Below are 27,761 nucleotides of genomic sequence, written 5' to 3'. Positions count from 1 at the left end.
ACTGAGGAGACATCCGGTCTCTCGTCTGTGAACAAAGCTGTCCAACAAGGGAACAAAGCTGGAGTCTGGAGCTGAGACATTACAGACTGGTTGGCCCCTCTGTCTGGAAGTGTACGTGCTGTAGAGCAGGACTCTGGTTGAGAAGGGACGCTGGGGGGTGGGGGTGGCCTTTTTTGAAGCTCTGTCTGTCAGCTGTCACTGTGTCTGAAATCTGTATTCTCCTCACAATATTTACTCGCTCATGTTTACTCTTCCTTTATCTTTCTACTCTGCTCAAACACTGTCTCTATGTCTTTTCTACCATCGTTTTACTTCGTCTCCATTTGCTTCTTCCTATTTGCTGTTTCCTTTTTCCTTTTCTCTTTTGTCCACCATCATTATACTCTGTCCACCTCCCTCGTCTTCTTTTGTCGTTCACTCCTCCCCTTCATCCTTTAAATATTAGTGAGCAGCAGAACAAAATCAAGGGGGTCATGATGACCAGCAACCCCCCTCCCTGTAGTCTTTTCCTGCTATTGTCCCTGGCCCTAATGCTGCTTGGCTTCTACACTCCATCACTTGCACACATACTGGCTTAATCGCTAACGTACACTGTTCTGGGATCAGTGCGGGAGAAACACTGGAGAGCTGACTACATGCATGGTAGCAGGACACCTTGGGAAATGTGTAATCCCACAGAGGTTTCTAATAATACCTCATGAGCTCACTTGAGCTGTTTACATATTATATCATAAAGGTGTAGAAAAAAAAAACCTATTTTTCCCATTTAATTCTAAATTGGTTTATATACGTGATATAAAAAATCCTTAATTAATTTCTATCCCTAGTCACTGTTAATTGTCTGTTGACTACTGCCAGTATTTATTTATAATTATAATATATTATGAACTTTTACTGTATGGAGTAGCTAAAATGTCCCCACTAAAAAAACGCTATAAAAAAAGTAGACAATTGAAATGTAAAGTAGACCCTACATGCAAACATAATCCATGGGGCCCAATCATGCCGGTGAATGTAATGTAACCCACACCACCATTATGATGACATTTTTTTATTCATCATTCAGAGAGATGACTAAAACAAAGCTGCAAGGATATGAAACCTGCTGCTGTGCAGTGGTTGTCACATGATTACATTTCTATAGAGCACCAAAGGGTTTTTTCCTCATTTTCTCTGACACTTTAATCCCACAATGGCTCCATCTCCTCCTGTAGCTGGAGCCCAAGTTCTTTGAAGTTCCTGTCTGTCTGTCTATGGTCTGCTGAGGCCCAAGCCTTAGATCAGTTATTAAATGAGACATGGATGTCAGGACCTCACATCTTTGCCTCTTATCACCAATCACCCAAAATACCTGACTGTGGCAGCTCTAAATCTCTTCTTTCTATGCTGTTGGCAGGAACCAGCTGCAGAGTAACTTACATGAAAGGCCTAAACTAAGGATCGTGAAACATGGAGCAAATCCTTCACTACAGGCATTTTTTAATAAAAAATATTTAGTCCAAAACAGTCCTACTTTATAACTTGAGTTATGCAGACACTGCATAAGCAGGATCTCAACAGCAGCATGCCAGTGTCAAATTATAATGCCAGTATTGCTCACATATAATGAGATGTCACTTTAGGGCTTTAAATTCAACACAGTTCAGACATTCACTGCTCTTGTAGAATGTGTTTATGGCCACAACAGGCAGCTCTTTTCAGCAAAATAAAAAGCTCTAAAAATCTACTTTACACTACTTTCATACCATTAAACAGCAAAAAGACATGGTTAGCAACCAGTGGGTGAATCTAGTTCCGCAGCAAAAGGACCAGATAGTTCCCCTTGGGAGGTGGAGACCACTGTGGAGGTAAAACAGAGCCGACTGTGTCAATACTGGACTTGCATATGTCAAGTGGCCAGAAACATGAATTAAAACTAAAGATAATGTTGCTGCTGCCTCCAAGAGGAATACATTTAAAATATCTTCCTTCTACTTGGGGCAGCTTTGAATTTCCTTTTTAAAATATTGACAGTTGATATAACAGTTGCAAGTAGCTGTGTGTAATAATAAATGAACGACATTTTATCACAGTTACTCTAGCTCAACAGATGATGCGAAAAGATTAAATTAATTTCCACAGGAACACTTTCAGATTTAGTGGTCGTAAAATTTCTAAATGGTTTCAGTTTAAGTATGTCTGCTTCCCCAAATCTTACGTGCTTGCTGTCTTGTATTTACAGTCTTTCTTGTTGTCGCACTTGTTCTCTCTCCCCTCTCCGCTCAACAACCTGTCCTATTATACCACCCCTGGGGCAGTTTTAAATTTATTGCTTTTGGCTAAGGGCCTTTACAACATAAATAAGCTGGGAGAAACAATGGACTGACTGAATAGGCATCATACCAGAATTGTTATACCCTATAAGGGGTCAGGAAGACATTCACTTCACTCTCTGTGCTATTGCTGACAAAGTTCTATAATCGTTATTCTGTTTCTATTCTTCACATTTCCATCATGTTCACTTTTTTCATTTCCTTACTTTTCTTCCTTGTTACTCATACTGCTTTCACACTAATACAGTATAATTGTGGTGAATGAGACAAAAATTGTCTTTGACCCTGGTCTGTGACCCTTTTAGTTAGAAGTCTCAGAAAAATAAAAAAGTCTTTTTGAATATGACTAGGGTCAAGCATCAGATAGTGAAATCATTACTTCTCGAGGAGGTATGACATCGTATGGGGGCTACGTGTCTACAAGGAGTTATTGTAAAAAGCACACGTCCTCTCCGGTAGCATCCCAGGTAGCCTCAGTGACCTGTGATTTTCTGCTAGATTGCTACAGAGTATGTCAACTTCCCCTCTAGGCACATGGTGCACACCCAAGCACATTACACAATGCGCACACAAAAACACAACTTAGGGTTGTAAAAGTTAAAACTTGACAGCAAGATAGTTTTTTGAGTAGTGGGTGAGGTTTCACAACTAAGGCTTAAAAAAGGTTAGTTCTGATGCTTTTGCATATTAATAACTTAGAGATAATATGCTATTGCTGTTTTATTTTGTCTTATACATACACATATGATGGGATATACTGCACCTTGGTTATTAGATGTTTATTTTAACTAATTTTTTTAAACAACAGATCTGACTTTATTAAGTCACTGTATATGCATGTGTATTTGTATAATACACATATTTAAAATCCTAATTGTTCTTCCTTGTAGTCCATCTTAGTAGCACATAATTTCATTACATTTTAATTGAAAAAATAAAGTCTTTTTGGTCTCTCTCTTCATTCTCACACTGACGCTCGTCTTGTAGAAAAAAACCCCCCAGTATTTTCATTTTTATCTGCTCTCACTTTCTCCTCCACTGAAAAGCACCTCCCCCCATCATCCTTGTCACGTCCACGAGGCTCTGCCGGTCTCAAGGTGAGGGGTCTTCTGGCTGGGGACCAGGAGAGCACACACCTCTCTTTGATCTACCCTCTGCTGGCTGTACACATAGCATACTCTCCCTCTCCTCTTTTTTTTTTTCTTTTTTGTGTGTCATTTTCTTTTTTTCTTATATATATATATATATATATATATATATATATATATATATATATATATATATATATATATATATATTTATATATATATATATATATATATATATATATATATATATATATATATATATATATATATATATATATGTGTGTGTGTGTGTCTAAGGAAACAGTTTTAGTAAATACGTGTGGTGGGCATCGTTTACACTTATGTGTATGGCCACTTTCATCTGGTTACCATTTGAAGACCGAATTACAGATAATGATATCCTACAGGAAAACTACAGTAGCTAGACATGCAATAGTTCCCCCAATAGTAATCATGCAATAGTTTCTTTATTTTTTCTTCTCCACCTACTTCATGGTCCCTGTCAGACTGCTCTTGTGGTAGAAGCTGAAATCTGGAAAAAGAGCAAAATTTCACAGAGACTAATACTTTGGGGTTTATATAAGAAGTATTCGAATCATTCTGGTCATAGTAGAGCTTTGTACAATCCCAATTCCATAAAAGTTGGGACTATGTGTGAAACATAAATAACAGAATGCAATGATTTTCAAATCTCATCTACTCATTTTATCCACAATAGAACATAAATATCAGATGTTGAAACTGAGATATTAAAACATTACCCCATTTTGAATTCAGTGGCAACAAAACATCTCAAAAGTTGGAACTGGGAGATGTTTACCATTGTGTAGCATCCCCTCTTCTTTTAACAACAGTCTGTAATCATCTGGGAAGTAAGGACACCAGTTGCTGTATTTTTACACACACACACACACACACACAGAGAAAGAATAAAGTATTAACTATCTTTAAAGAAGGACTAAATTAAGGGGAAAGGAGAGGTGTAGATTAGACTCATTAAAATATGCACTGTGACTACTTTCAGACAATAATAGTCTAATAAAAATGACATTATTGGCGTTATATGGCAGGCATTAACTAATCATGAGACAAGAAGCACAATAAAACTATGGCTCCCATTTTTCTTTTATACTTTAACCATGAAATCAAAAAAGAAGAACAGCTAAATTACAGTATACAAAGAGAAAACAGCACAGAACCCTGCTTCCTTCTTATGGACTGTGGTCACCTTCTTGCACAATGCATTCGGTTTGGTTTGGGACATTTGGGGCTTTCAGCATGAGACTAAAACAGTCTGCTTCACAGCACATATAATGTTCCACCCTGACCACTCATTAAGTGACACCAAATGACTTTGGCTGTGAATGGGGCAGGTATATTTTTCTATGGCATACACAGATGCTAGCATCCTTATGCCATACCAAGTTTTGGTCTTGGATACCCTATGTACAGCTTTTCATAATCCCACATTTATGCACCCATTCTATCAGGACACCAACGACCATTGAATACGGCACAAGTCCCGGACCACCTGTAAGTATGGCAGCATCACGTAGTGAAGCTGTGTGAACCAGCTGTGTGACAGGCTGATGTTTATTGGATAATAGTCCCTTTTTACGTAAATGATGTGACCAATACCTGACAAATTGTAAATTCAATGATCATATTATAAACCGTGGTCACTTGCCACTAACTTGGGTAGTGAACGATTAAGTGAGGGGTTGATTTATGGCACCCGTGTGATAGTTGTATAGCTGTCTCATCACTAATAGTCAATACATTCCTTAGTAATGCAAAAAAATGCACATTCTCATCATAGCAGCCAGCCTGCTTGTTTGGCTGCATTACAGTAGGTTGCACCAGTAGTATGATGGAAAAGGATTAATTCACATAAAGTACACGAAATATCTTTCAGTGAAATCCATGGAGATGTACAGGAATTCCACTGCTGATTTATAAGTATTTCCATGGGTGTATAAATAATTGGTCTTGACAACAGTTGTCTATTACTCTGATTTGTCTTTAACAGGTGTTCCCGCCCCTTCCTAATGAGGCCGAGATCGCACATACCAAAAAGCTCTTCCGACGCAGGAGGAATGACCGACGGTAATGACGCACAGAAACTTACATATACACACAAGGCTCAGTAAATGGGGTAATTTTTTTTTCTTCTTTGATTTAATATGTCAGAGCACAGCCAGCACTATAGCTTTAACATCTCTCTGCAGCCAAAGCAATGTCAAGACTAATATGGAGGCTCCACACCTCAATACTGACAGGAAAAAGGAAAAAGATGGAGAGACATTTAAGTCTTTTTATGTTTAATATGTCACAACAAAAGTCAAACCAGTTATTCAGTCCCTCATGTTTGATAATGGGTTTACCTTTCATGTTTTGCAACATTTAACCTGTCACCCTCTTGCAAAAGTCTAAACTTGGCCACTCTGGCACTACATTTCTTTACTGGCACATCTGCTCTAATTGTATACACTCCGAAATGTAATTTCACTGAAGTCTGACTTCATTGAAACCAGGTCCTTAAGAGGGAAAAAAACATCTCTCTTGTTCTCTCGCTCCCTGCCCTGATGTCACTGGAAAACTGTTTAGTTGCTAAGAGACAAGCAAAGAGAAATATTTGGGCTGTATTTGTGGTTTAAAAAGAGGAAATTTTAGCTATACCAATTGGACAAAAGAACTTTCAGCCTTGTTTTTAAGTACTGAGTTATGCTGGTTCTGTCCAGAGCTATTGTGTTTCTGTATGATGGGTGCAGCAAAAACACAAACAAAAACAAACTGCACCAAGAGCTGAGGTTTAAGTCTTTTTCTTTAAATAGCAATACTCTGCTTGCAGGCACACCTTGTCAGTACTTCACAGTGTACTGAATATTTGAGGGATAACTAGATGTCAACTGTTACATTTGTGTGTGTGTATGTCTGCTGTATGCACACTTGTGTGTATTGAGGTATCATGAAATGTAGCCACCAAGAACTTGAAATTAGAGAGTGAAGCCCAAAAGTCTGAGGTTGCTTCCAAGAACTGTTCTTTAATCATATGTTATGTATTGAAACTTCTACTCTTGTGTTAACACCAGCACTCAAATACTCATTTGGATGCTTCTCCTCGGTCAGAGTAAATGACTTGTACTGGGTCACCTGGCTAAAGATCAGGTCACTGTTTTAGAGCCATCTGTTGCATCAAAGAATTCTAGACTTATTTGATTTGAAGTTTAAATGACATAATACAAAGTACCATCTTGCCCTCCATAATCAGGCAGCCCAACCCTTTTGTATTTTAGAACATCGGTACTGTTGCTTAACAAACATTGGCCTAAGATACCCAATTATTAAGCAGAACTAATGGCTGACATAATTTAACTCATGATAAAGACAGAAAATATTACAAAATGTTGACCTTGAAGGCTCTAAATTGTTATCACAAGGTTGAATTATTTAATTCAATGCATTTCATCATCAGTCATTAGTTTCAGCTCAATTAGTTTTTGGAGTATTTAGTTAAAGTGGCCTGCAAACCTGGTTTGAGTGGTGAGTGCCTGCCTTTGAAGTTTACTGTAAAACCTGCTTTAGCATTGTATTAGTATTAATCGTAATGAAAAACCACACAGCACAACCACAATATTGTAGTAGTGTTTTGTGATGATATTGTGTCATGTGTAGACACAGGTAGGTGAACTGAAATGTAAGCTTGTTGGGAGCAGATGATGAAATAAATATTGATTCTTTGACGATATGACTATATGAGCAAAGCGTAAGGGTTGAGGGTTGTATTGAATAAAGCACATGAAAAAAGAAGAGCGCAAGACAGAGATTGAGTAAAGGAAAAGCGTAGGCTGGCCGTGGCAGGAAGGAAAAGAAAGGGGAGGTAGCACATGTGTTTCTACTTTAGTAGGCACGTCAAGCAGGGCTGAAATTAGTTTTGATTTACTGGAATGTGCTGCTTACTGCTTTCTGCTCCAAAACAGAAACGGGGTAAAGGAGGCGCTAATAATCTTGCTCTTCATCTCCTTTTGGTGTTTCCAAAAAATAGATATTAATTATTGAGAAGCTTTGCATGTTTTAACCATCCTCAATTAATGAGCAAAGATGATTTGAATACAAACTAACAAAACTACCCCTCACTGCTTCGATATTCAATTTTCTACAGTTATTAAAATGTGATAGGTTAAACAAAAAATTCTTATTGTTAAGGGTCTCAGCTGCACTAAAATGTCACCACATTGAGCCACAACTTCATTATGTATTCTATGACCATGATTTTTACAGTATGTACATGCATGCATTTTTGCACTTGAGTATAAGTAATGATGATGTGTGTGTAAGCACACAGTTCTAGTGGCAGTCTTTTTGTTACATTTAGAGAACTGTGCATATGCATTCTTAAGTTATATAAATCTCAATCAATGTGGAACTGTGTGCACATGCCTTCTTTCCATTCCCACTTTTGTAAATGAATGTAGAAATTGCTGTAATCCCCTTCTTGCTTTTGAAAACTTCTGCCTGCTTATTAAGAGAAAAACAGCTTAGTGGTGTATTAAGACTCCAGAAGGCAGTTGTTTGTGCAACAGCAACATAACGCAAAGACACAGCCAACACTATATAGAGAGTACTTTAAAAAGCTTAAACCTACGTTACAGTATCATTATTGTATCCACTGTAAATTCAACATAGTGGGAGGTTGTCCAACAGGACAAGACCAGCATAAAGTTATTGCAATGTTTATGCCCATAGCAACAATTTACCTGTAAACCAGTAAAATCTGTCATGATTATTCAAGATTACAAAGATGTTCATCATGATTAAAAATTCACACTTATACTGAAAGACTTTAGAGAGCTGAGGACAGAATGTAAGGATTAGCTTTTGATAAGAATTTACTGCTCTGCAAAAGTCGCCAATCAGTGAAATTTAAAACAATTTAAACAACATATTCAGAGGTGAGTCATTTCAACTGGACTTTTTTTCTTCGTAGTTGGAAACGTTTTGCCACTTATCTAAGCAGCTCCTTCAGTCTGACTGAAGAAGAAAGAAGTCCAGTTGACATGACTCGCCTCTGGATAAACAAACCTGGATGACTGAGAAACTTCAAAGAAACCTGAACAATGTGTTACTTTTAAATTACATCCCAATCCCCTTCTTATTTTATCACCTACAGCTAGAGTATTTCTTAAAAAACTGTGTATACCAGGTCTGAAGGACATTCTTCATTTCTAAATACCACTTAATGTGTGGGAAATGGTGTGTGCATATTTTTTTTTGAATGCACTCTCTGGTCCCTGGTGTGCTTGCTTTTCTACTAAACCACTATAAACTGCCTGCTTTTCGGCTTATATCTTCTGGCTGTAATCTGCAGTGAATGTAGAATAAACTATGCAGACAAATTCAGTATGTTTCTAAGATTTGAATTTGTATATTAAGAGTAAACAAACAAAACAATAACAACAAATATTCAGTCAGAAAGTTACAACCTGTCTCCCCATAGTCCATAAATCAGTATGCTGTGGCCCATATGAAGCTGTGGCCATGTTATTGACTGTCTGACCTGCAGGCTTCTCTTCTCTCTCGGGCCGATCAATTCTCTAGTCTGGGTCAATTAATGGTCCATTGGGTCCCATGAGTTCACATCCACATCCATGTACAGACACAGCAGTGGCCATGATCGATCATCAGCATTCCACCTCATCCCATGACCATATTTGCTAATTAATTTAATATTTTTAGTTCCCATAGCATTCTTCATTTCCTGTAGTATTATGCATGTTGCTTGAACTAATTTGGCAGTTTAATAAGTACACCAAGCTAAAACTAAAGCAGTCATATACAAACAGTCCTGACCTGAAGCCTTCTTTCACAAAGGCGATAGTGTTCTGCTTTTGTTTAAAATATTTTTCTGAGAGGTGTTAATTCCACTTTATGGTCACATGCTATTGGACTGCATTATCTAATAAACTACCAGTTTCAGTTATCAACCTGTAGTTTTTTTGTTTCCCTCTTGCCTGCTTCATTTTTTTTTTTTAACTTGATTTCAGTGTTTTTCCACTTGTTTTCCCACATCTTCTATAATTTCCCACTATTTTTACAAATTGTTCTGCCTTTATCCATCCCTTCTTCTCCTCAATTCTTTCAATCAACTGCATTGTGGCACACCCTATTCTTCACTTGTAGAGTGATTGATCAGTTCACCCGAGACCAGTTAACCATACTTCTGCCCACTGGCCCTGAAGGAAGGCGGCAAGTCTCAGCCAGGTTAGTGACAAAATGAATCAGGTACAGAGCATTAAATAGGGGCTGAATACATTTTGACATTTGGCACACTGCACATTGTATTTGATTTATTCTCTTTAACAAGGCCACATCACAAAAAGTCGGCTGATAAGTGATGAAACAACAGTGAGGTACTTCTTCTGCTTGTTTGTTGTTTTTGCTCATATAGCTTGAAATAAGCAGATTTAATAAAAACAGAGCTCCTTGAAAAATAAGTATCCAGCCAGGCAACATCAAATGATAATTTAAATCTGTCAGAAATAAATGCCTTGATTATATGGTTGACCACACCAGAGATCTGTTTCTTTGTAACACTATTGTGAGTTGAAATTTCATCAGTAGCCCCAATAATTAGTCTTAATGCGAACATCTCCCTGGCAGTAATGTGACTGTGAGCTCTGCAGTAGCTTCAATGTTGCTCAGATTGACCATCCATCAGTAATTAAATATAATTAACATTTTATTACTGTCTGACTTTCACCTCTATGCATCACTAGTAGATCCGGTTAAGGGCTTAATAAAAATGAGCCTAAAATAACTGCTACTGTAGAGATCAAATTAATCACCACATGAGTGAATGTGGCTTTAAGAGTGAGAAACGTATAGAAATCCTCAATTCACAGGATGTCTCTGATCAGCCTGCACCTTTGCAAGATTATGAAATCTGAAATGACTGTCAGTATTAAAACCCTTACACTGTTAACTATTACAATGTATACACTGGGTGGAGAAAGTGTGATATGCAAGTGTTAGTTTGTAAAGGATATTTAGATGATGATGGGAGTACTCTAACCACTTTGTACTACAGAAATGACCTGCTCATGCATTTGCTGCTTTTCTTAATCTTGGATAAATTTGATCCCTTTGCATTTTTTAGTGGTACCTGGACAAAACAAGCATTTAATGGGCTTTAGGGAAATTAAAGATGTTATATACCTTTTTGGGCTAATAATGTCAGTGTCAAGGAGGGGACAGGCCTTCCCCCATCATTCAAAAACATCCTCACTACAAGCCAAACTTCCAACATACATCTCTCAAGGCAGCTGTCTCTCTAGAACCTAGCTAACTGTCAAACGACAGGCAAAAACTCTCAGCAGACGCTTCGTTCTCAGGATGCAGTGTCTTGAGAGAGCCGCTCATACTAGTCTGTCAACAAGCTGTAGAAAGCAGCAATATTTTTTACAGTTACATATTAAGAAGAACCTTTTTAATTGAGTACAGATACATATTGCACATACATGTTAGAATGAAATTCTTTCTCTGCATTTAGCCCATCCCCCTGGGGGGAGAAGTGGGCAGCCACAGGAGGGACCCAGGCAGGAGACACAAGTGTCTTCCCCATCCTGGCTTTTGACATGTATGAGGTGTGCAAATGCACTGCTGCCAAGCTTAATATCTAGTAACCAGAGATTCAAGAGTCTCACTTTGATGACAAGATGCTGCCAAAAGAAGAACAGGTAACAACTTTTAACGATCTTGCCAGAGCTGTTGAAATAAGAGACTCCTGGTGAAACAAACAACACAGCGAAGCTTACTGTGAAGCTCCATGTTTGACAGAAAGGGAATGGAGAAAGATGGACTGCGTTTACATGCATTTAATAATCTGATAATCAGCACATGCACTTAAAAACCTGGTTACAGGAAAGCCACATATGCATGCCGCAAAAGAGTAACCTGATTTCCTCCCCACCTCTGACTTGTTTTGGAAGCCTGGCACAAAGCGCTGCTTTCTGACTTTTCTCTCTCTCTACGTGTGGCTGTGCCGGTTTGTGTCACAGCAGAGAGACAGTGCAGGGGGAGAGTAAGTAGTCAATTTCTTCTGATGGCAGGCCAATCTGACCTGGAGGAGGATATTAGGGCTTCGCCTGATACCGCCTCATGGTAAGAGGTGTGATCTCATCATCTCTGACCACTGCTTCCATCTTGTTAAAGTGGTGATATCTACTCTAGGGCAGCTGTAGCTCAGTTGGTAAGGCAGTTGACCATGGACCACAGGGTCAGTGGTTCAATCCCTGCTCACGACTACAAGTCGAAGTGTCCTTGGGGAAGACACTGAACCCCAAGTTGCTCCCGGTGGGTCAGGTGAGCACCTTGCATGGCAGCCACCACCATTGGTGTGTGAGTGTGTGTGTTTGTGTGAATAGCGGTTTGGATAAAAGCGCTATATAAGCGACTATTTACCATTTACTCTCTGAGGAGCCATGAGGTTGACGGCAGAGAGCTGGAAGGTTGACTCTCATCACCCTGTTGACAAAAGAGAAAGAGGACCTACTTGACACGTCATTACATCAGATGGCATTTTTGGGGCTGCTGTCATGTCAATGCAAAAGAGATGTGAAGAGACTGGGTGACAAAGTGTCTACCAACTACCGTTCTTGTTGCCCCTGCCGCCCAGCATCAAGTATTCGCTCACGCTGCAGCACGGCTACTTTCCACCTTCAGAATCGTCAGGCATCCTAAAGTCCAGGCTACCCAGGCTATCTCTGGCTCCACAATTACCTCGTACCTCCATTAAGGTGGTAAGGAGAAGGAAACATTGGACCTGATAGTCCCCAAAATGATAGGGAGCATGTTACCTTAGAATATAGGCCTGAGGGTCTAAAGCCACAATTGGGATTGCAGGCACACTATAACATGGGTCTTTTCAGAGGGCTCTCCCTTCATGACCTTTACCAGGTTTTACGGGCTCAGTGTTACAGCTTCCCTACTAGCTCATTCAGTGCTAAGTGTACACCTAAGTGTCCTTTAATGGACATTTAGCCATCTGGGAACATGTGTGTGCAATCTGGCCAATCAGTTTTTGTGACACTAATGTGAGACATGAAACAAATGCTATCACAGAGAACTTGGCTTATTTACATTATCATGATCTCTGAGTAGCATGAGTGAGCACCTCACCAGACCACCCTCCTTGCTCGTATGTAGCAAGAGAGAAGTAGGAGTTTTGAATGACATTTGGTCCTGTGTTATGCCTCTACCTTCCTTGCCACTAACATACTTAGTCCCAACCAATCCTTGCTGGTGGAGTGTAATAGGAGCTCCTGATGAGGTCCTGATGAAGGTGTCACCAATGTGAGACACAGTACCAATGCTATGAGACAGAAACTTGGATTATCTAAATAAACCAAACGTTTTGTGTCGAAGCAAAAAGGATTTAGAATTATTTTTCATTATTAATTAATCTACAGATTATTTTGTCAGGACCAATCATATGTTTTTTGTTAAAATAAAAGTTAAAAGTAGTCACTTGTTAAACAAATAATCACTTGTTTGACTGGTACAGTTCTAACTGTAAGGTGAGACATGTTGACTTTAATATGGACAGTGTGGACTGTATATCGACTTCACTATGTGTCAGTCTCTTTTCCACATTTTTGTTAATCTGTCTTTGATTTTATGTATTGTTCATGACTATAGCGAGATAGTTAACAAGCAATATAAGATAAGTAACATCCGTGACCTTGATTACTTAGTCAACTGTTTCTCAATCAAGGTGAAATTGCAGCTTTTTACCACAGAGGTCCATAAATCTCAGAGCTGTTCTGTTAAATTGAGATCTATCACTGAGAATTCCAAAACAAATTTCCATACATACTCAGCCATTCATTCATGCTCAGCTGCTAAACTTATTCAAAAAATTAAAAACACTTCATGCAACGGATTTCTGCCGCATTCTTGTTCATCTAAAAACAGATACTCAAAGAAAATTTCCTGATTTCTTAAACTATTTCTTGGTGGAATACTTTTTTTTTTTTTTTTTTTTTAAGGTTTGCAAACTTAACTTTTAGGTAAGAATTTTTTTCACAAGGTAGAACAGTTTGTGCTGTTGTTCCACAGCTTCAAAAATGTCTTGCTTGTTCATGCATATTTCTTGTTTTGGTCTAAAAATCCAGCTTTTGAAGGTTTGCAAAATTAGAGACTTCAAGGAAAGGCTTTTGTGAGGACTGACAGTCTTGGCATTGATGACCTCTTGCAGATAGCGTTTCTTTCCTTGTCAATAACACCTCCACCAAGTGTTACACAGCCCAATGGATGGTAAAAAAATTTTTGCTTATGTTTTATTATTTTAGTGTTTCAATTTTATTTTTTAGAGAAACCTTGCCCTTAGTATTAAATAAGGGAGGAAAGTGAGTTACACTGCTATAATGTCTGGTGCATTCTGAACTGTTTTAACTTAAAAGGCCCCCGCTTTTTAGTGTTGAGGTAGTTTGTTATTATCACCTAATACAGCAAGAATGACTGTAGGCCTGATTATTAAAGATTACTAAAGTATGGCAACCTGTAAGGTTTGATAATAAACATACACTATGTATTACAGCTAATTGGTGTAAAAGGTTAATGATCTAATTTGCTGCGGGTTAACTAGTTATCAGTCTTTCAAAATGCCCAAATTCATGTGAGTAAGCTGATTTATTATAATATTTCCTTTTCTTTTTTTTTTTTGCTGATTTTTTTTTTTTTTTTTTTGTAATTGAGTTGCCAAGGACACGTTGCAAAAACTAAAACATTAAACAAAAAGGAGAGATGTCTTGTATCAGTTTCGACAGCTGTTTTTCATCTAAGTTCACTGAGCATGTGAGCAACCTTTCTGGTGAGATTAATTTGCTGAAACATGCTGACAAACAGATTTAGGTAACTTGGTCTTTTAGTTGTTCACTTCTGTTTTTGACTGTTAAAACAACCCAAAAGAAAAGTATTAATCTATTGCTGTCTAATTACATAAAACATGCAAATCCTAACATATTTTATGTTGTTGATTTCTTGTTCATCTATTCAAGTCATAGCAACCATTTATATGTTCAGTATATTAGGTAAACTTAAAACTTAATACAGTCCGGCGATATATACCAATGTTGAATTGTACTGCATTTGTCCATCCCTTTGACAATCAATTAGTGTATAGGCTAAATAACAGAAATGCATCTCTGTATAATGCAGTGACTGTGAAGATTTAGCTTTAGGACTGATGTTTTCAACTACATTGGTTTTACCTCATAAGATGCCAACTAGGGGCTGTTCAATTATGGCTAAAGTATTAATCACAATTATTTTCTTCAATACTGTGGTCAGGATTGACTTCAGAAACATCATGCATTTATTGAACCTTTTTAAAATATAATTCTTACCCTTTGGTTTTTATGAGCTTTAAACCACTATAAATTAACTAACCTCAGTATAAAGAAGAGTGAGTCTTTTATGTTTCTGTTGGTTTTTCTGAATTCCTGTAAGATAACTTGGGTAACAGCAGAGCATTTTTACTGTGCTTGCTGTTTATTGTGTGGGTGAGTAAAGATGCATTTTTGTGTCCACTCATCTTTGAACAATTAATTTGAAAAAGCACCTGTTTCTGTCATTTGCTGTGCCACTGCTTATAGACAGTGTTGTATTCGGATACTTTGGAGTAGATTCTGGGAAATTAAGTCTGTTTTTCCATAGATATACATTTTTCATAACCATAATCTGAACTAACCTTAAAATAACAAGTCCTGCCAGTGAAGCACCCACATATTTCTGTCAAGATGGCCATGCTGTGCCTCTTACACGATTGTTTAAATAAGACTTGACATGAAACATTTTATGGTCTGACTACCACCACCATTGACCTAAATAATCGCTGTTTTAATTCTTGTTGGTTTGTCTATTTGGATGATCTTCTCCATTTTGTTGTCCAAAATCATGCCACAGCCTGGCTGAAAGAGTTTGAGCTGTTAGTGAGGGGTCAATGTGCACTGCTGTAAAGGACAGAATTATGCTGGATTTTATAAACACAATACAAAACAAGAGTATCATTGCGAAAAAAAAGGGGGCACAATATTTCTCAATTATTTTTGTTTTCATAATTATTGGTGGCCGTGATCATAACTAAAATTTAAATTTGATTAGTTGCACAACCTTCGGATGCAGAGTTGGATGCATCTGAACAAAGGTTTGTTAGCTGCTCTATTTGAGTTTGTGCCTATTCACAGGCTGAGGCAGATAACAGGTTGCCTGCTTTGTACCAAGGTGACTAATCCCCTAAAACATATGTCAATGGCCTGCCCAGAGCCACTGCAGCAAAAAGACACAGCTATCCAGGAAGGTAACCTTAACGCGTGCATGCACATAGTGCATCCACATGTAAGCAGGCATTGGACTTTATAATATAATCAAATCTAAATATTAGCAGCGGTTGATACATTTGCGACTGGATAAGGAGTTGAAATGTAGCAAGTTATAGCACATTTGTAGGAGGATCAGAGGAGCTAAGATAAAGTTTTTGGTCATCGTGATGCCATTGTGACACACAGGGTAATTAGAACGAGGAGTTTAAAAGATTCATGCAAGCTGATGGTGCATCACCTGTGTGAAGCTTACTGAATCTCGCTTTCATTCCAGGAGACAGCAGCGGACTCAGGGTGGAGGAGGGAAGAACCAGCCACAGCAGATAATACAGCAGTCGCCACAACACCAGTGGGATCAAACCCAACAGCAGTCTCCACACCAACAGCAACAGAATTTCACAGAACTGGGAGATAATAGAAACAATAATACCAGCCGGCCTCCTCGCCAGTACCAAGGAGGACACGGGCAGCGCCAAGGAGGACCTCCACACCACGGATACAGCCAGAACCGACGCTGGCATCACAATCAGAAAGGTCAGGGGTACGGACAGACAAACAATACAGGCGATAAAGCAGTGCCAACAGGAACAACCAAAGACAGAGAGACTGAGAATGTAAAACCGGGTGATGAGCAGATCAGACCACGTCAAGACTGCAGTGGTAAGAATCCCACTGATTCGTCCAACTCCGAACCAATACCCACTACAAAGGCTTTACCAGATCTGAAAGCCAACAAGGACTCTCCCAACCCACCAGGAAGTGGAAAGGCAAATGAAAGCGAGTCAGAGCAGCCAAAAATCAACTTGCTGAGGTCATCAAAGGAGAGGCTGAGGAGGAGACTAAAGGACAAGGTACTGAAAAGCTGCTTAATGCCTCTCAGTCGGTATTAAGGCAATAAGACGTAATGTGTATGTGTACACACATGCTACTATTTGGTCTCATAATTACTTTCATTATGTTTACACACGTACACATTAGTTACACAGTTAATATAATACTATTAATATACAGACATGTAAACACACGGCCTTGTTTGAGCTTTTTGTTTACTTGGTTATTTAGCATTCAGACTGACAGACTTGCAGGGCGGAGAGTACACATTTTCAATGATGTGGTGAAGAAACTAAAGCAACATTTGGATTTGTTTTATTTATTTATTTATTTTTCAAACTATGAGGATTAAACCAAGAAGTCAGTCAACTGCGTTGCCTCTCTCTACATCCTTTTTCTACAGTTTACTTGTTATCATCAGGTGTGGTGTGATTTGATAGTAAAGGGCTCCCCAGTATGCACTAAGACGGGAATTAACATATAGGTTTTTGATTTCTTTATAATATAGCAAAGGTCATGAGCAGATTAATAAACATGATTTCAAACTTCAGTCCATCCAAGCTACGTGTCAAAGTGTCCCTGGGCAAGACACTAATTTCGTAATTGTAATTGTGACACTAATTGTAACTAATTGAGTCACATTGCTTTAAGTTGTCGTCAAACCCATGTTGAAACTGAATATCATATAATGACCAGCCACCAACATAAAGTTATAACCTGCTTCAGGAGGAGGCACATGTGGAGGTTTCAGGCTCTGGGTCACCAAGCATGGACCGGCTGGTGGATCTTCTCAACAGCATGAGGAGCAACAGCAGTGGGGTGGAGCAGCAGCTGGGCTCTTTCATGGAGGAGGCACAGTCCTCTGCACAGTCTGAGGAAACCCTGGCTCAGGTGGTCAGCACAATCTACTCCAAGGCTGTGTCAGACAGGAGCTTTGCTGCCACAGCGGCCAAGCTCTGTGACAAGATGGCGCTGTTCATGGTGGAGGGGACCAATTTCAGATCGCTGCTCTTAAACAAGCTGCAGGTGAGAGTCTCTTGCTCGTTTTAAAATCAGCATTCTCAGGTTCACCATAATTACATTTAGTATTTGTCATCTGGTAAGTAACACATTTTTTGATTGCTGTAGCTTAAAGTATCTAATTTATGCGACAGCCACTTTATTAAAAAGTAATTAGGGGGGGAAAACATTAGAACCACCTCTTATTGTAAAGCACGACTCTATGACCTCAATAAAAACACATAGAATGTTGTATGCAGGCTATTGTACTTCTTGTTTGTGCTTTAGACGTTGTGGTTTTTGTAGAAGTATCATTTCACCACTGCTTTGTCGCAATAATTTGACAAAACACTGCTGTCTTAAAGTGTCCTGCCTGCACGACTTGACAAAACAGTAAATGTTTTCTGGCAAACTAGTTATATTTTATTCTGTATTTTTTAGCAAGTCCTCTGTAATTTCACCCGTTGGACTCAAACTTATTTTTCTGAGAAAGCCTTTCAGGTGGGAGCCAATTGTGTGTGATGCTGTAAATGCCAATGAGCTAATTAGCTCATCTAAACACCCAGGGGAGAGAGGCCTGCACCCCAACTTTCACCCCGCCTCCCTTCATTTAACTGTTCACTTCCAGTCTTGCATCCATGTTGAAAACATCCTATCAACCATTACACATTTCACTGCCCCTCTCTCCTTCCTGCTCCCCCCTTTCTCTCCTTCATGAGCTCTCTTTTCCAATGCACTCCCATCTTATTACCTCCCCTCACCCAGAACAGTACGGGCCAGTGCCTCCATGCCTCTACCTGTACCCCCCCAAAAGAAACCTCTCTGTCTTTCCTTCCATTCCTCCCCTCCTTCTTTTCATCTTTGGCTCAGTCCTGAGAGCCAGACAGTCTAGAAGTAGGCAAACAAGAGAAACAGACTGTCTTCAGATGACATTCAGGCTCTAAATGCTAACCCACCTGCTGTCTCTACGTCATCCTTTGCTCCTCTCATTTCTTCTAATTTTCAAATGTTTTCCTATTTTAACCTCTTTCTTTAGATGTTGAGATTTTTATCCCATTCCCAGCAGTAGTGATTCCTGCTCTACTGTTTTTACACCCCCCTTCACTCTGCCCCTCTGTCCCAGCTGTGTGGTCCCTCCTCTTGTATTTTTCACTTTTAATTCTCACTTCCCAGCCAGCATGGACTCCCTCCTTGCGTTTGACATTTTAGCTGTTTTGCTTTAAAACATTTTAAATGTCATAAGTGGGCTCATGAAGGCTGTCCTTAATAATGTTGCTTCCAGAGCCCTGGATCTCAATATGGGGGCAATTAGTGTTTGACTGCACTGCTTATTAAAAGACAACCCTGTGGGTTTGTTGTTGCTTTGACTAAACATAGCCGCATTTTTAAGTATTAAACTTTTTAGTTTTGTTGTTCATTGTGGGTAAAGTATCTCCACATTTGCTGGGTTTTTATACAAGTTTGATACTTGTACAAACCCACACCAATGTCCTTGGGAGTAAGAGAGGGCTGTGTAGTTGTTTTAAAAAGTGTGAGAGGTTTTTTTTTGTTTGTTTTGTTTTGTTTTTTGGGGGGGGCAGCATTCAAAGCTGCATAGCAGAATAGCACAATAGAATATAAGCTGCACTACTAAATGCATTTCCAGGGCACTTCAGGCCATTGTAATAGGCAGTACATTCTGCAAAATATGTGAACCTGTGATTGTTAAAGTTTCAGTTTAACCTGCTGTATAACATCTTTACAACTAAGCATTAAGCATTAACCCGTATTAACCCCAACTGCTTTTAGTTCCCTACCCTTCACTTTCAAACCAAATTAACATATTCTCCTCTACTTATGGCAGATAAAACAAATTTCATGAATTTGTTGAATGTGGTTTTCAACTGCTTTTTTGCTTTAAGTACCTTAAGCTGAGAGGTTAATACGTGTGCCACCTACAAAAACTACCATCAGTGAGAATGATGTTAATGATTACCTCCACTGCTAATGAATTTATAAAACACTTAAATATCCACCTACCTTCCACCTACTTAGAACTTGTATTACACATTTACTAAAACTAGTGTTTCTATGCATTTCTAAACTAAATCCCTTTTTTTTTTTTTGGTTTGATCTCTATTGTTCCACAGTGGGATTTTTCCCGTCGTGAAGAGCTGCAGCAGTTAGATGTGGAGAGGTGGCTGGGTTTTATTACCTTCTTGTGTGAGGTGTTTGGTACCATGAGGAGCAGCTCTGGGGAGCCATTCAGAGTGCTGGTGTGTCCCATCTACACCTGCCTACGAGAGGTCTGTGCTCAGGAGTTCTCTTTGGTATTATTCTAAAGCTATAGCTATAAATCATATTACCATTATAGTAAAAAGTGGACAAGAACAAAATGTAACAATTTAACATCTAATTCTATGTATTTCTTTTTTCATGTTAGTGCCGTCTCTTCTCATCTCTATCCCCCAGTCCCTCTTTTCTGTGCACAAAGTTATTAGCCTGTCTTTTGAGCCAACTGCACTGTTCTCTACAGCACACTCACATGCACTCACACAACAAGTCAAGTTATGCTCTTGTACCCTGCCCTTCAGCCAATATGCCTGCTGGTTGATACCTGGGCTAGCCTCACCAGACACCTTCTTAATGAATAGGTCTCATACACAGCAGAGTGGTGCATTTGGTGATACTAAAAAAAGGGATTTGTAATTTCTTTTTTCTTTGCACTGTCACTACCGTAGCCAAGAACATTCACTGTTCTGCCTCTGGTCTAAAACCTATTTAAGCCTTGTAAATTAACATTCTGACATTAGGCTTATCTCCTGCTGACTGATGTCAGGGTTTCCTTCTGCCGACACCAATTTCAGTACAGCTCAACAACCCTTGCGTCTTGAACTTTGTCTTTTATTGCTCACTTTCTGCCCAGCTGTCAAATGATTCACAAATTGTAACTTTACAGTTTGCATTCAGTATGTTGTTGTTCAGCCCTAACTAGTATGTCATTAGGAAATAGATCAACCACACCAACAATCTTAGTTAGAAGAACACGTCAAGCTGTGTGAATGGATCTTGTTTGTTTAGATTGATATGCACATATGCCGGAATTTCCCGTTTTTGAGCAGACCAAGTCTAGACTTGAGACACCACACTGGGCTTTGGTTAGTGGTGCAAACAGTCAGGACAGTATCGGTTCCAGGAAAATGTGTGACCCCAGGTTCAGTTCTCATCAGCCATTGGCCTCTTACACATACTCTACTGGTCACCATGGAAACACTTAAGGGTAGCCACAGCAGACAGTGCGATACAGAAGTGGTTAACAACAGATGGAATATGGAAAGGGGAAGTAAATGAGGAGGGGGGAGTGGAGAAGAGGTGAGAGGAAGTAGAGGAGACTGTGGTTAGGTTGACAGTTAGTGCAGAGGAAGTTTACTCGTGGCAAGACAGGTAGAAAAGAAAGAAGTTTTCCCACCACATCCATAACTCGGGCAGTCTGGGACTCAACATACCCTGCGTCATTTCATAACAAGTGTAACAATCAGAACATCATCCATGACCGGTCGATCTCATGTCAACAGTCAGAATTACAAACACCTGCCTATTCAAGCAGTTTCACATTCAACCTGATGGTGCTTAAAATTAGAATACACCGAATGTGTGCTGCCATGACTGTCCTGTATGTCCTGTAGTAACATGTAGTCAGATGTGCTAAAATTTTCACTTGCCTTGGTGTGTGTTGGAGGCTATGCCGGCTGCGCATTTTGCTGTGCAAATTGCAGCAGTTGTCCTCCATAGAATGCAAAATAAAATTAGGTAATAACGGAGGTGGGTCTGTGTACGTGACAACTTTATGTATTGACAGAACAAGTCAGACTGAAACAGCCTGAATTGAGTGATTTAAAAGAAGTTAGTGCAGTTTGAGAGTATGGCGCATCCAACTTTAAGCAATTGTACAAAAACTTCACAGAAAAATATCTGAGGGACTTAAGACAAAATTACAAAAAGGTTCTTGCATGAGGCCCAATGTGTGGTTGAGCAAAAATGTTGAATACATTTTAATCTTTATTAATGAGAGTACATTTTTAAAACAATAATTATCCATCTCAACTCGTAAGAAAAGAAAATTAATAATACTTTTTGGCCATATGGTCCAGTCCCAGTCTGACTATACAAAGTTTGTAATGCTTGCTATTTTGGAGAAGGGACATGGCTTGCTATCATTTCAACATGTTACTGTGGAAACATAGGTTGTTAAGAAACTTTCTGGTGAGTGTAAATTTAGAGAAGTGATTGAGCTAAACAATGTTTTCATTAAACAGTTTGAATACACTACTCTGAAAAAATCATAAATGGAATTTTACATTTTATAAGACTATGGTATGTGCTGGAATTTTATAAAACACCTAAAAAAGACTAAATTAATGCAAGTTAGATATAATAGCTTAAGAATATCAAAAGGCAAAGAGCAGGGAACATGATAAAACAATATTTTTTTAAAACAATGACCAGCATCTGGCCACAGAAGCACTTCATGAGGATATTGGTTTGCAGCTGCACACTGCAATAAAATAAATTGCAGATAAATTGTGTCTGATAGTGATGAAATCAGGAGCCATTTACTTTGTGCCTCTCATCGTCGAAGACAGTCAACCCAGTATATACATGTGTTAAATTAACAATTATTGTATTTCTGCTTTAAGAATCTGTATATATTTACTATGAAGTAATTGTTGTAATATTTCATTTTTTCTTTTGTTTGTATTTTTTAATTGGTAATGTACAGAACTGATGCTACAGAAGCAGAATAATGTTATACAGTGTAGATCAGGGGTCGCCATTGCAGAATGTGTTCCACACGTTTTTTTTTTGTATGAGATTTTATCCAGGCTCAGGACAACCACCAAGGTAGCCCTTGGTGGCTGGGCGTGGCCACTCCTGGTAGGGTGGGATTCGAACCCACGGCCTTCTGCATCCCAACCCAACACTTAATCACTGACCCACCAGGCCTATTATGTAATGTCACTAAAGGGAATGTTGGTTCTGATGCTAGATCTGCTGTTGCTATGCAACAATTGGAAAGCCAGTTAAAATTGTCATAATTTTAACTGACTGCCTGTGTATCATTAGTATCCCGATGAAACACGTTTTTCTCTAAGCACATGTACTACTTTTCTTTTTTAGTCAGCAATATGACTAAAATTGTTTCAACCTATACATATATACTAGCTTACAAATTATGAAGTCAAGTGGAGATAAAGTCTCAGCAGAAAGCCTAAATAAATAATAAAGTTTTGCTAGTTGATTTCTTTGAGTCCCTGAGGGTTTGTTGTGTTGGGTGTATTTCCATAATGCACATCAAATGTCTTTTGAAAGGGAAATCAAAAAATACTAAGGTATTCTAATGCAATCAGCTGTGTTTCTTAATACAACTAACAAAGAATGGACGGATGATTTTCAGCTTTACCATAGAAATTGTGGCCCTTTCATAGAAGCGGCTTTTTTTTTCTGCAACTGTTCCTTTTCAACTTACAAATGAAGGCAATTTGGAGCCATAGAGTATCATCAATAGAGAGCTATCACATTGGTGAACAGTGGGGGTGGGGCGGGGGCTGTTCCAATGGACCTTGTAACTGATGATAGATGAGTAGAGACCATTTTAAATGTATCGAGCAAAACTTCACCTTCTTCTCCCTGGAGATCTCATTAGGAGCTAATCCAGTTTGTCACAAAGCTTTCCTAGTCTGGGAACGATGACACTTGAGTTCCGACATCAAAGAGCCACACTGTCACCACACCCGACTATGCTGAGGAGTTGACGTCTGCACAACCGCTGTGCCTGAATGACAGGTGGAATTCCATTAAGCTTACACCGTGGAAATAAGAGGCCAGCTCATATTGAATAGGGATGATAGCATTAGATGGTGTTCAGGTTTTTGTTTTCTTTTTAGCAGTTATGACTATTCAGACATTGTTTCAATGTGTACTTTTCTTAAGGTTTAGTTTACTCTGCATATAAAGTTGCACTGCAGGTGAATACTAAGGTATTTTGGACTAAGGTGCAATTCTATTTAAGGCTGGTCCTCAGGTCCCATCTCCATCAGCCGTCCAACACAAAACACCCATGGTCCAAGATGGACTTTGCTGTTGTATCCGCTGCACTGTTATGCCAGATGTATGCCCATATGTGCATGAAGCCAGCACGAGGTGAGGGACACTAACATGTAGCTATAATATTTATCAGCCCCCTGATCGTTGCTGACTTCACTTGGCAAGTCTTGCAGGATGAAAGCCTGGTCGGATGTCTTCCAAGATTTAAAATGTTAATGTAGAAAATATTTACAGTCAGATTAATGGTAAATGGTCTGGACTTATATAGCACTTTTCTACCTATTGGTCCTCAAAGCGCTTTACTCTGCTACTCATACACCCATTCACATTCACAAACCAATGGGGGAGCTGCTATGCAGCTGGCCAACACTCACCAGGAGTAACTAAATTGGGGTTCAGTGTCTTGCTCAAGGACACTTCGACATGCGAAGTCGGGGATTGAACCGTGGGATTGGTGGACGATTCCTCTGACTTCCTTCACAGTCGCCCCAATTAGTTTTTGTTTTTTCCCTTCTATGAATTGACAAATACACGTGTTTCTGTGTATTAATGTTCCCATGTGGACGATATCTAAACACATATTCACGTATAAAAGTTCTTGTTTGGTTGTGTTCACTTGACTTGATTAAGTTAAGATTTGCCTTGTTTTATTTAACTGTGTGCAGATCCTCAATGTAGCCTCTCAGTATGTTTACACAGTGTCTGCTCTTGTCCCTTATAGCTGTTAGAGTCAACAGATGTTAAGGAAGATGCAGTCCTCTGCTGTTCCATGGAGGTACGACCACACACACACACACACACACATACACACACAGTAGGAGGGGAGTTTGTAGTGCAAAAAAGGTTTAGTCTGGTTTTACGTTTTCTGCAACACGTCCATCTCCCAAACTGCTGCCTAAATACAAGTGTAAAACTCCAGTTGATCCTTACAAGTAGACAATAATTGTGTGTTTCAAGTTTATATAAAAGGCTAAGCAACTAAATCAAATGTAGCAAAAGCTGAATAAAAGTTTGCAAATACGATTTAGTGGTCTGGGCTTTTTCTGACCATCCCTGGCATCCTCCTGAGGGTTATGAACTAAACTAAAGGGTAAGTTAGAAGTAAAGTTAAAGCATTGTAAAAGAAGCTGAAAATAAGACCTAAAGGTAAAAGAAAAGAAAGGGCAAAGATAGGTGAGCACTGGTAGGCTCAGAGGGTCCGGACACTCAAATGCAACTACAACCTTTGCCGTCTTGGCTTTTTACCAGCAGGCTTAAACTCTCACACACAGTTCTATGGTCAGTGGGTGTGTAAATCTCACACACTTTCTCTGACCTCCTGCCGCTTTACTCCCTTCCTCCCATTTCTCTACACCAGTTGCAGAGCACCGGGCGTCTTCTGGAAGAGCAGCTACCCGAGATGATGACAGAGCTCTTAGCAGCTGTCAGGGACAAGATGCTTTGTCCGGCCGAATCTCAGCTGACACGCTCTCTCCTCATGGAGGTCATCGAACTGCATGCACACCGCTGGAGCCCCCTGGAGGCTCTTACTACCCAATACTACAATCGTACCATCCAAAAGCTCACCACCACTGCCTAGGTGCCAGCTCTCCTGAAAGGAGTGGAGACATTTTCCAGTTAAGCGTAACTTGCTGAAATAAATGCTTTACACGGTTCTTAAATAGTAACTGTACAATTCAATTTCTCCAAGCTAGGTGACTACAGGCACAAACAAACTAAACACTAACCCAGCCATCCAGGCCACATGTTCAAATAATAAACAAACATTTGACACAGATTTGAGAACACACAAATAGCAAATAGATGGCCAGTAGGGGCATACTTTGTCACTTAGAGCTTGCCTGGCTGTAGGCTGATGAATAAAAGAGGGAACAGACAGAAAGGGTCATGCAGGGGGGAGGAGGACAGGCCATCAGCCTGTCTGTGGGGAATAGAGAGATCTGTACACAAAGATGAATGGAGGAGGGAGGGAAGCGGTCAGCATAGTCCGTGTCAGCCTCTGCATTGTGTTCATTTGCCCCACCACCCCCAGTGTCTCTTCATCTCTTTCACCTACCCCCCTCCTATGCCTCTCCATCATACCCTGGGGTCTGTGTGGCTGATAAAAGAGAGAGAGGAGGAGCCAGGGAGCAGACACGGTGCTGTCTGCTCCACCAGGGGCAGGGGATCAGGTCAAAGGTCCTCGCTGTGGAGCTCCCCAGCTACCTAAGCTCCCCCCCTCCCCTTTGTCTCACTAACTCCCTAACCTCGACCACACCCCCCAGCAGGAAACCTTTTTGTGGGGATGAGACAGTAGGCCTGCTGGCCAGGCTGGGCTGAGGATAAGGATCAGGCTGGCTAGAGTAGGATGGCAGATGGCTGCTTGAGCCCTTATGAGACAACACACTTCTAACACACCCAGCTCTTCCTACTCCCCAAGCTCAGGCCTGTGTTAGGCAGTAGAAATAGAGGCAGTAGAAATATTGCAGTGTTGGAAAGAGGGCAGCATTAAAAATAAGACTACTGTCTGATAATTCTTTTGTTTTGCTCCTACTGGGGAATGTCTCTTCTCCTCTGTTAAGCCGTGCATGTTCATGCTTTGTTAAGTACCACCGTTGATATATATATTTTTTAATCATTTATTTTTTTAAATTATTGTCATTTCATTATGAAGTCTTGTTTTTATGATAAAACATATGAAATATAGTAGTAGGCCTTATTGCGAAGGTTTGGTTGCATTGTTTCGAGGCAATATACTTTGTTTCAAAAAAGAAGTTTGAATTTAAATCCGTGCTTGTGGTATTTATTTAAAGAAACCTCAGTAGCAAGAGAAATGGAATGATCATAGTGCAGGATTTTAGAATGTTTTAATGGACTAGTGGCCTTGTCAATTATCTGTTTCTATAGGGGCTCTCTTGTTGCAGGGAGCATGTGGAGGACTATACAGTTGGACTATTGTTCTGTTGCTCAAGAAAAAAAAAACTATCAAAAGACTAAAAGTGATGTGACAACAAAAAAAGAGCATGGCACACAGAGAAACAGAAGTAAAAGTCTTCAAAATTCTCTCCTACTCAAGCCGTTCTTTGGAGTGGACATTTTGCAAGTGTTTAATATTGACTGTATTTGATCTTGCTTTGTTTTTGAAAAAAGTGACAACTATTAACCTGTGTATTTAAAGATGGAGATGATGAAGGATAAAAAGTATTGTAGGACCTCTTCAGCTTGTCATATGTGACCCTTATTCCAGCTAACGTGTGCTATGATATTGATGTACCAAGCCAATCATGTAATATTTGTAAACGGGCTCTATATATAATCTGCATACAGTATATTTAAAAAGTATTTAAAACACTGAACTAGAGTAGGGCGGTGCAACAGGAATGTTACACATAGGAAAATGGCTGTTTGGCTCAATATTTTGGCCCTCCATGCATTTTCTATCAGGAATGAACACATCAATTGGGAGTGGGTACACACATACATGCACATACTTAGTTTCCCATTGAGTCTCTGTGGGCAGTTTAAGTGTTTTTATATTATTTTCTCTGTCTTGCATCAAGAGTTAAGAACCTGTATGGTAGAAACACACATCAGAAAGGTGATTCAAACCTCAATAGTTTTTGGAGTTTTATGTAGCTTAATGATCTGATAAGTGTGTCTCTGCTTAAGAATTTCTTTTATTGACTTGTCTTTATTTTATTTCTAGGTTTTTATTTAAATTATATTTAGCTCATTTATATATACACATATATAAATATGTGTGTCTCTGTTTTTTCCACTTCTGGTGGATATACAGTAAAAACGTGTGAGATGAAACCGATGTGATACAGACTTGACAGCGAAATAGGTGAGCGTGGTATTACTGTGTTTTAGTTGATGAAAAAGAAATAGAAAAAAACATTGCTGAGTTTCCATTATGCAAAAAGTGGATCGCTTTCATAGCAGATGGGGCAGGTGGGGATTGCCCCCCCCCTCTCATTTGTACACTGGCACTGGAGCCTCCCCACCCCATGTGCTCTTAGACCCCTCTGTTTGGGTCACATGACTCACTCGACGATTGAATGAGATGCACCTTCATTTGCATATTC

At 39.4% G+C, this 27,761-nt stretch overlaps 1 protein-coding gene across 4 annotated transcripts in view; it reads left to right on the top strand.

The window, feature by feature from the left end:
• The window catches only part of ctif (CBP80/20-dependent translation initiation factor), a 46,987-nt gene extending 20,097 nt beyond the window's left edge, over positions 1–26,890 (top strand). The window contains exons 8-14 of one of the 4 annotated variants that reach the window (XM_067483792.1): positions 5,430–5,506; positions 9,581–9,661; positions 16,055–16,631; positions 17,338–17,637; positions 19,740–19,919; positions 24,416–24,469; positions 25,052–26,890. In XM_067483792.1, coding sequence (XP_067339893.1) covers positions 5,430–5,506; positions 9,581–9,661; positions 16,055–16,631; positions 17,338–17,637; positions 19,740–19,919; positions 24,416–24,469; positions 25,052–25,273 — 1,491 coding nt within the window. In that variant the 3' untranslated portion in view covers positions 25,274–26,890. The remainder of the gene's footprint in view (positions 1–5,429; positions 5,507–9,580; positions 9,662–16,054; positions 16,632–17,337; positions 17,638–19,739; positions 19,920–24,415; positions 24,470–25,051) is intronic. The other 3 variants (XM_067483793.1, XM_067483794.1, XM_067483795.1) reach the window with 3 other exon arrangements.
• The last annotated feature ends 871 nt before the right edge of the window (positions 26,891–27,761 follow it).

Source organism: Channa argus, chromosome 18, assembly GCF_033026475.1.
Source record: "Channa argus isolate prfri chromosome 18, Channa argus male v1.0, whole genome shotgun sequence".
Classification (NCBI taxonomy): Eukaryota; Metazoa; Chordata; class Actinopteri; order Anabantiformes; family Channidae; genus Channa; species Channa argus.
Note: the sequence above shows the minus strand (reverse complement) of the source record. Positions and strands in the feature narration are given on the sequence as shown.